Source organism: Triticum aestivum, chromosome 6D (assembly GCF_018294505.1).
Source record: "Triticum aestivum cultivar Chinese Spring chromosome 6D, IWGSC CS RefSeq v2.1, whole genome shotgun sequence".
NCBI classification, from domain to species: domain Eukaryota; kingdom Viridiplantae; phylum Streptophyta; class Magnoliopsida; order Poales; family Poaceae; genus Triticum; species Triticum aestivum.
The window spans coordinates 125,577,166-125,586,801 of NC_057811.1; the positions used below are offsets into that span (position 1 = coordinate 125,577,166).

General features: G+C 46.9%; 2 protein-coding genes across 2 annotated transcripts; one reads left to right on the plus strand and one right to left on the minus strand.

Annotated features, from left to right (window-relative positions):
• The first annotated feature begins 2,358 nt into the window (after positions 1 to 2,358).
• Positions 2,359 to 3,457, plus strand: LOC123141326 (V-type proton ATPase subunit D). Its single transcript, XM_044560502.1, has one exon. It carries the CDS (start codon positions 2,418 to 2,420, stop codon positions 3,213 to 3,215), a length of 798 nt encoding a protein of 265 aa, XP_044416437.1. The 5' UTR covers positions 2,359 to 2,417; the 3' UTR covers positions 3,216 to 3,457.
• A 2,109-nt stretch (positions 3,458 to 5,566) lies between these two features.
• On the minus strand, positions 5,567 to 9,579 carry LOC543155 (ubiquitin fusion degradation protein 1 homolog). The gene is made up of 10 exons (XM_044563059.1): positions 9,369 to 9,579; positions 8,538 to 8,573; positions 8,096 to 8,173; positions 7,343 to 7,367; positions 7,228 to 7,260; positions 6,991 to 7,112; positions 6,776 to 6,906; positions 6,395 to 6,618; positions 6,052 to 6,293; positions 5,567 to 5,889 (listed from the first exon to the last, which is right to left on the minus strand). The coding sequence occupies exons 2-10, from the start codon at positions 8,544 to 8,546 to the stop codon at positions 5,800 to 5,802; spliced, it is 954 nt and encodes a 317-aa protein (XP_044418994.1). The 5' UTR covers positions 8,547 to 8,573; positions 9,369 to 9,579; the 3' UTR covers positions 5,567 to 5,799.
• Between the last annotated feature and the right edge of the window lie 57 nt (positions 9,580 to 9,636).

Here is a 9,636-nt window from a genome sequence, read left to right on the forward strand (position 1 = left end):
TAGGTCGAGTTGGCCGGCATGAAAAATGTAACGAGATTCCAGAAATTTTGATAGAATTCTGCGGGGAAGCATTCAGGGCCTGGAGCTTTGTTATGTTCCATGTGGAATACCTCAGCTCTCACCATATCTTCAGAGAAAGGTGTCATGAGGATATCATTCTCTTCTGTCGTGACTTGTGAAATATCATCTATCCGGGTTTCATCAGGGGTGAAATTCCTTTCATCCAGCGCCCCGAACAGAGATTTGTTGTATTTGGTGATATAGCTTTTGAGCTCTGCCAGACCTTCGATCCACCCCTCATCTTGTTAGAGACTAAGACCATCTACAGTTGGGCACCTCATACGCCCGGGCGGGCCGCTCCGTCACTGTCCGGTCATGATTTTTTGACCCAGACGGGCCCCTCAAACGCCCGGGCTGACCGGCACCCCCCATATCCAGCCCAAATATGGGGCGGATATGGGGGAGCCCGGGCACCCCCGCCACATCGGACCCGGCCCACGTTGGCCCACCCGACCCCACATAAAATCCTCCTCATTCGCTCGCCGGACCAAACCCTAGCCACTTCACTCCCCTCCGCTACCCAAGTTCGTCTCCGGCTCCTTCCGGCTGTCTCCCGCATGGCGGGCAGCGGTTCCGAGTCCTTCACCTCTAGATCCGTCGACCCTGAGCTCATCCCACGCGGCCCCGAGGAGGAGATGGTCGTCCGGCTTGCGCTCCACCGCGCCCGGGAGGAGGCCCGTGGACGGCTGCTCTCAGACTCCATCCGTTGGGAATCCATTGCGTCCGCCCAAATGGTGCATGGATCCGGAGCTAGGCCGGCCGTAGCTGCCTCGCCGGAGGCCGTGCGGTCCGTCTGGCGTCCGAACGCGCTGGCGGACGCGCAACCATCCGGTGGCGCGCCGATATTGGGGACACACCATCGTTCCACGAGGCCATGGCACGGCGTGCACGCCGTGCAAGGCACCGGGCGCGGGAGGCGGCAGCGGACGTCGGTGTGGCGGAGTTGCATTCTCCGACGCCCCGTATGGCGCATCAGTCCGGGCGCCGCAACCGCATCCTGGTGGACGTTGGCGGCTCGTCCCCGGATGGATCCGTCATCAATCTAACGTGCACCAGTCCCGTTCGGGTTGCGGTCTCCGACGAGGAAGAGTAGGGCATGGGAGACGGGGAGGCCTTGAGTCCCGTGAGCCAGCTCGTGTCCCATGCCCTATCCTACCTTGATTGCCGGCGATCGGACCAACACTCTGAGGAGCGCAGCCGGCCTCCGGACATGGCCAGGGCGGAGCTGGGCAAGCGGGGAGTGGAACCGGACGAGCTCCGCTTAGATTAGGTTTCACGTTGCATGTAATAATATGGATTTGAGGTTTTTAATTTTTAGATGTCCGGATGTGGAATGCGTTTTTTGAGAGGTGACCGATCACTGTCCGCAGACACGACTGAGCGCGTCCGCGGGCGTTTGAAGGGTCGGATTTGCCAAGTTCGGCTATAGATGCTCTAAAATACATGTATTCCTATGCCGACCATTGGTGACCAATTGGAAGTATCGTGTATTACTATCTCCCTCCAAGATAAAATCAGCTTTGGATCTTTGATAATATTTGATTTCCTGTTCTCGCAAAAGATGTGCAGCATAGAGTTAAACAACATAACACGTGTTTAGGTTTTAGTTCAAAACCACAACACTTATTATCGAAGAGAAGGAGTAATTAACACATTACAGGCCATGGCTCAGAGAGCAAATAGTTCAAATGCTAGATAGGGATCAAATGGACTTTTTTTTGACAAATAATGGATTTTATTAACTTAAAATAAAGTATCGAGTGGATATAAACACAATGAGCATACAACCGAATGTACCATGCATAGCTCGGATGCACACAACCAATATATATCAACACACGCACAAATAAACACACCAACAAATAGCAGTGTAGGAGACCAAAGCTAAAAAAAAAAAATCGACGCGATGAAAACAGCGATCAACAAGCAATAGTTTGAAAGCTAGGGATCAGATGGACTTGCGACCAGATATGCGCTTGCATGACATAGGCTCAATTCGGGTTTCGTTGAATGAAGTTGAATCTGAGCCATAAAATGCATGGCCGAACGGAGGGACTATTTGTGTACCAGCTCAGCTGTTTTCTGGTGATGAACAATTGAACAGATAGCTACACAAGTCTTAAGATAGTCCAATAGATGAGCATCCATGCACAAATGTTGCACTCTCGTGTGTGCCAGTGTGTGTCATCTTCTCCTGAACCATCCCGACACATGCCGACGTGTCCCTTTGGCGCCTGCGTATGCATCTATAATTGGTGCGAGCTAGCCAGATCAAGAAGTATACAGAGTCCTCGCAGAAAGAAGTGCACAGAGCCAACACGCCAGCACTAGGTAGCTTCCGGCGGCAGCAGCGCGGCATGGCGGGTCAGGGACAGCGGCTGAACGTGGTGCCGACGGTGACGGTGATGGGCATGATCAAGGCGCGGCTGGCAGCGGCGACCCGCGGCCACGCGCTGCTCAAGAAGAAGTCGGACGCGCTCACCGTGCAGTTCCGAGCCATCCTCAAGCGCATCGTGACCGCCAAGGAGGCCGTGGGCGACTCCATGCGCGGCGCCTCCCTCTCCCTCGCCGAGGCGCTCTACGTCGCCGGCGGCCCCCTCCGGCACGTCATCCAGCAGTCCGTCACCGGCCCCGCCCGCCTCCGCGTGCGCGTCCGCCACGACAACATCGCCGGCGTCCGCCTCCCCCGCTTCGAGCACTTCATGGACGGCGCCGGCGCGAGGGCGCCGTTGCTCGCCGGGCTCGCGGGCGGCGGGCAGCAGGTGTCCGCCTGCCGTGCGGCGCACGCCCGCGCCATCGAGCTGCTGGTGGAGCTGGCGTCGCTGCAGACGTCGTTCCTGACGCTGGACGAGGCGATCAAGACGACCAACCGGCGCGTGAACGCGCTGGAGCACGTGGTGAAGCCGCAGCTGGAGAACACCGTTACCTATATCAGGGGCGAGCTTGACGAGCAGGAGAGGGAGGAGTTCTTCCGTCTTAAGAAGATCCAGGCCGTCAAGCAGCGCGAGCTGGAGCGCCAGATGGAGTCCCCGAAGCTCTACGCCGGGGAGAAGGTCGCTGGCGAGGTCGCACTCAAGCGCGGCGTCTCCCTCGGCACCGCAGCAACCATGCTGGACAATGGCGACGGCCAGAGGGACGAAGACATCATTTTTTGATACACGTGCTACGGTCACCCTGTCTACGGTGACGTATCACGTATATGAGTACTAGGAGTGTTTTGCATGCAAAAAGTCGGGTAAAAATATATTGAGTTCCTCTCATTTGAAATTCCTTTGAAATTTGCATAATACTAGAAGTTGCGCGGTTCATGTAGCAACGTTTGTGAAGTCCTACATGTATTGGAAAAGTTGTGGCTACGCCCAGGCACACTGCACGCAATCACCTACAACGTTGGTCATAATCAAAGCCACAAAGTTTCAGAATTGTGACTCGGTGTAGAACAACCACGCTGATATTGCGTGACTAAAACGAAGGACGCCAATCCCATACGGAAGGATAGAATCATCAATCTGATCTTTCATATCATTTGCATGGATATAACACAAGATCTTCATGCCCACAAAGTGAAACTACCTGCTGTGGACATATAAATACAACGCTTTGTGACTGCAACGGCGATAGACATTATAGTGAGTATTCAGCTTTTGTAAACTACTCCCTCTGTAAACTAATATAAGAGCGTTTAGATCACTACTTTAGTATTCTAAACGCTCTTATATTAGTTTACGGAGGGAGTATCACTTATCTTTTATAAGAATTTGGTACGTCATTGACGTACTCACGAAAAAGAAGAACTGGTAGTGAGATCCACGAATAACTTTTTAGTAGCCTTTTTGAATTTTTGTTTCTCCTAATGGCAGATGAAAATGCGGAGGATTGATTGGGTTACTGAAAGTTGTCGAGATGTTAGAGGAAACTGATATGAGTATGGCGGTGATTTTGCGACACACTTCCTTCTCCTGTTGCCAACAAGCAAGGAACTGATCCATGAGTGATCATAGAATGTCATTATTTCTCTGTCCATGGAATCAAACCTGTGGGTGTCAGGGGGTGAGTATCGGGGAGTCTGTATGTCTGTGATTTGCTGGTCGCATGCCCATTAGAGCAAAAGAATGCAACTCAAAGCATAAATATATAGAGCATCCGAGGACAGCTCCACATTTCGAACTAATCTGGGCAGAGGTGCTACTCTATCTCATGGAGGATTTGGGACTCTAGAAAGAGTCGTGCTATGCACACGACAACATTTGCACTATTCACAGACGAAGGTTAAATCCAGCCAGACAGGCATATCACCGAAAAGGTCACTGGCCGCTGGATCTGTGAATCGTCCAAACATCGGGCGCAAGTGTCATCCACGGAGCAGTTCCGCTCTAGAAATGCCGCGTGTTTCAAAATTTAGACCGCACGGTTACCACAAAGAAACATTTGTACTGATTTTGATCTCTGGACTTCCGTTCACAGAAGCATCTGATAAACCTCATTTGGTTGCCTCAAATAAGATCATCCATGAGCTCAGAGTAAGACTGCATGTTATGAGCGTATAAATAGTTAAATACAACACTTTTGTGACCAGTCGTGAGACCCATGAATAAGTTCCATGTAGTAGCGTGCGTGTGAGATTTATGGTTTTTTATCTTTTTGTTTCTCTGGCCTTTAGCTTGCTTTTTATGAAGTAATGCTCCATCTGCAAACCGAATCATTGGCAGTGATGTTAGCGGAACTGATTGGTGCAGCAGGAGGCCTTATTTTGCGTTCACGAGGAAGAATCAAAGAGATCGAGGTTTAGTATGCCATCAGTGCGAACGAAAACAGAGCACAACTATGATTAGGATGCAGCTGCTCAATGTTTTCACAGCGTTGCTCCAAGTCACAAATAATTCGAGCAAGGATTGTGTTTTGGAGTTGCCTTTTCTGGCTTCGTTGGATACCGTTCCACTTTCTACCTTATATCTGATTGTATCACCTGCGTTCCTTCCACTTTCTACCTTATATCTGATTGTATCACCTGCGTTCCAAAATATATGACGTTTTTGCAAGCTAGTTTAGCCTACCAAAATATCATATATTTTGGAACAGAGGTAGTAGATGCTAAGGACGCAAGTAGGTTAGATCTTCAACCTATGTTGGAAGAGAGGTAGTAGATGCTAAGGACGTGCGTACGTTAGATCTTCAACCTATCGTGTGCGTTGGCTCCAACATCATGTAGAAGAAGCACCATTGGATAAGCTCTGGCGAACTAATCAGTAAAGTTCTTGTTTGTGGTGAACTAATCAGTAACGTCTAGCCAGGTTTTTTGGTTTCCTTTCTTGGGATTATGTATTTCTCTCACTTTAGAGCTAACAAGCTAAATCATTGTAACTGTCACCCGAATACATATCGACTATTCCTTGCTAAGAGCTCTTTTCCTTTAAAGAAAGTTAAGAGCTATTTCCATCAAACAAGAAAAGTATGATCAACTAGGAACGTGCTGGTGTAGGAACTAACAGCACAGACAAATGCAATGTGTAGGAACTCGCTAAAAATCCATGACCAGACATTGAAATACTTTTTACACATCAGTCAAACTGACCCACGGCGGCTGACATAAGGATCACAGTTTACAGAAAAGAAGGACTGGTAGTCCACCGAAAGATGCCCAGCTCCAAAGGGATCAGGAAACTAAACAGTAGCTGACTGGACTCTTAGCCTTGATGATGTTTGTAACAGGAAGTGCTGATAAATACATACTCTGGCTATTCAACCCTTCAAAGAGTACTTCTTTCCCGTGAATGCTGAAAACTTCGGCTCTTCTTTCTTCGGTTCCTCCTTTGCATCCTTCTCGGGCACCTGGCATTGATGCACAAGATGTTAAGATGACACTAGCGTTTAAAAGCTGGAAGCATGGAAAACAGTGTTCCATGCATCTCAAATGACTTTCGGAAATGTCACGGTTACTCATTGAGCTCTCAATATGGGGCCATCACAAGATGCATGTTACAAAATACAAACCTTTTCTGTTCCTTTTGATGACTGGCTTCCACCAGAGCCAAAGACAAGCTTTCCCGTGGTTTTACGTGGCGCCGTGATCTGTGGTGTGGAGGATGCTGAGGGCTGAACACTGTTGGTTGCATTAGCTTGTCGCTTTGCAGGCGAGGAGGATGACGCATCCAGATCTTTAGCAGGCTTGCCATCCAAGCGCCTTCCAGGACCAGTGAAGGGGCTGAACTTTGGTTCCTCCTCAACTTGAGCCTCTGCAACAGCAACATGCAGGTCCTTCCTTACTAATGAACGGCAAGATATATTGATGCATTCCACCAAAAGTTACCAGTTAAGTACAAAGCAAGAAAGCTACCTGCAGCAGGATCAGCGCTGGGAGGAGCAGTAGGTTTTGGTCGCTCAGGTTCTTTATAGTCAAGTGGTGGGGCAAAGTCAACCTCACAATCAGTCTCAATTATACTTATAGCACTGGCAGGCTTTGTTTCAACTATATCAATGTAGTACTTCTTGTTATTATATGCCACCATAATGCTGTCACCAGTGGTTAGACAAGAGTAGTTCCGCAAAGTCTTTTCCAAGCTGCAATAATGACATGAACAGGAAATTAGTATTCTTCAGATCTCACACTACTCATACCAGGAAGCTCCAGTGACGGTGCAACAGACAACAGTCATAGCAAAATAAGGCAAAGAAGTTCCCAAGGAAAAGCAAATAGTTTTATCAGAACAATACTAACATTGCTTTGGGATTTGAAATGTCCAAGAAGTCAGTTGTATGAGGCTGCAGCTTCACATATGTGCCCTTTGGGAGGTTGGCATTTTTTATAAACACCATATCTCCTTCTTGCAAAAGAAGATTTTGCATCATCTGATGGGTATATGGGAGTTAGTTTGATTGAGATGATGATATCACATAAAAATAAGCGTGAAAATATCTTAAACCTGGGCCTACCCAGTATGGCATGTAGATCATGCCTTCTTCTGCAATGAACTCTAGGACACCACAGTGTGAAGTGCGTTCTGCTGCTGTGTTGCGTACTTCAAATAGCATAGGGTACTCAATATGCAGAGACGCTGCAGAGGAAATAACATATATTTGAGAATTTAGTGGAAATAGTGCACAGAATAATCACAGAAACAAAGTACACTATCAACATATGCATGTCTCTTACTAACACTGCCAACTTACCAAGACGATCAAGTGCCGAAGGTGGCATGATAACTGAAAGGAAAAAAGGTAATTATCATTTCAACTGCCAAAAGTAACTTAAAGACGCAAGGAAATTAGTGAAGAGAGAGCATACTTTTGTCACCAGATTCAAGCTGTGGCTGCAAGACAGGGCACAAAAGATCTTTCAGATAAATTCATGGAAAATAATACTTTACTTTGAAGAGTAATAATTCCGTTAGATTCTTCTATACATTATTAATGAGGCAAGACAGCAAAGTGAATGGAAACATGCCGGCAGGCAGCGGGTATTTAGTTACTGAGAAATCAGTTTTTTAGTTTTCTCAACCTATAAATCATGTCAAAAAAACATATAAATCAAGTTAACTAGGAACAGAAAGGGTCATAATCAGACGATCAAGATTAAAAGCTGACAATCAAACACAGTTGAGAAGGAGAACAAAGAACATGCAGATATACAATTTCTATCCATTCCTTAACCAGACAGAAGCCATGCCACCAGAACATAGACGAGAAATCAGATTAATACTCCAGAGAAAATACCGATCTCACATGATCCGTGGAACTATGGAAGTGGGTAATGCATACACCATCACTGAGCAAAGTTTGTTTGTATTGGTACTGACTTGGAACTAGAAAACAAAGATCTATATCAAAAGGATTGCAACTCCAAATTTACAATTCATTCATTATCATTTTTACTTGTTAGATTGCTTGCAATCAACATTTTATAACGTTGATTAGAAATATGTATGAAAAGTATTCAAATTTGTCACATCAAATTACACTTCTATATCACCATATTTTATATTTCAAGAATAATTATCAAATGGGTACATGGCACCTCATGAAAAGAAGATTCACATACCTTGTCAATAAAAGATGCAGGGTAGCAGCGATAGGTCTGCTCAAAAGTACTTCCACGGTAACCATAGCCTTCGAAATACTAGTCAAAACAAATAATTGTATTAGAACCATGCAACATGATTCACCAATTGATGAAGCCATAGAGAATTACTGGGAAACTATTCATGGCAAAAAGGTGCTGGTATGTCCAAAACTGTAACTGACTACCAGATGCATAGCAAAGATGCAAACTGATAACGAAGGCACGTACTAGGTCATAAATCCAGAAGATATCCAAGGTTTGAGAATAACAGCACATGTGGTACACAGATTAGTTGAAGCTATGGCTAGTCGGCGACAGGTTCAATTAAGGAGTTTGTAGGTCTGAATTTCGATGATGTGCTCCTGAAGGTAACATAGTTCGAAACAGCTAATAGGAAGATCAAATTTGTCTAAAGGCTTACCATATTCATGGACAAGAAGGTTAAACCCTTTTGAGCCTGCATATGAGGAACGAAAACATTTAATTAAAATGATGGTGAACATAAGCAGATAATACAATAACACAGTCACCCAATAATCACATCTGGAAAAACGAACATTCATTCACACACTGTTTATTCATGACCCAGAAGACATAAGACCTATTCAAAATTGCTGATACACATTTGCAGACATTCGATGTTTGATAAGCTGTAGTAGCTTCTAGGGGCCAGGAAAGAGGATTACAATAATGGTGTAGTCAAGTTAATCAATTTGAGCCAAGACAACTAATCTTACAGGGACAAAGCTGCAATCAGGCTCCAGAGTCCAAACAATCAATTTCTACATGCTATTAGATTTATAGATCCTGCTATGAGCGAATAGGTTCTCTAGTTCCACAAATCCCGAGGGTTATTGACTTGCTGGAGGATAACCGGGGTAGCACTGCTAACAAAATTCTTCCAGAACATCCGGAGTCCACAGAGTCAAGTAAATTACTAGCACAGCATACTTCAACTAAATTACTACTCCGTAGCACAACACTAGCGGAAGAGGTTGCTCGCCGTCAAAACGCATGAAAAACACAAACTTTATTTTCCGTACTCGAGGGACGAACTGGCGGCAGGCGAGGGTATGCACGAAGTACGGATGTATCCGCTTAGGAGACCAGATTAGATTGACGATCTGGGGATCGCATCGAAGCACGGACGGGTGCGGGAGCGAAATCGGGTGGAGGTACCGGAGAGATTGATCGGTGCCGGCAAAGGGTTAAAAGAGGCGGAGAAGCTGAGTCGAGGGTTACTGGTAAATACCTAAGCACCGGTTCTCCGCTCGGCCGAAGAGGAGGCAGAGGCCGAGGAGGCAGAGGCCGAGGAGGCGGCGGCGGCGTGGAGAAGAGTCGTCCTCGGTTTCGGCGGATGCGCTCGAGCTCAAGCGGGCGGAGGTAGTTGGCTTCGATCGGAAGGAAGAAATGTGGAGGAGGCGAAGAATATAGGGGATGAGGAGGAAGAGGAACCGAGCTCCGAGTTGGGCTAGGCTTTCAACGTGTGCCTCCGGGCCGGATCACAGCCGCAGCCCAAT

Bases quoted from the DNA above. Each gene is read 5' to 3' on its own strand.
- LOC123141326 (XM_044560502.1), top strand. From the start codon at position 2,418: ATGGCGGGTCAGGGACAGCGGCTGAACGTGGTGCCGACGGTGACGGTG.
- LOC543155 (XM_044563059.1), bottom strand. The intron at 6,619-6,775 runs GTTAGTATTGTT...TCATTATTGCAG, and splicing joins ATTTCAAATCCCAAAGCAAT to CTTGGAAAAGACTTTGCGGA. The intron at 6,294-6,394 runs GTAGCTTTCTTG...TTGCTGTTGCAG, and splicing joins CAGCGCTGATCCTGCTGCAG to AGGCTCAAGTTGAGGAGGAA.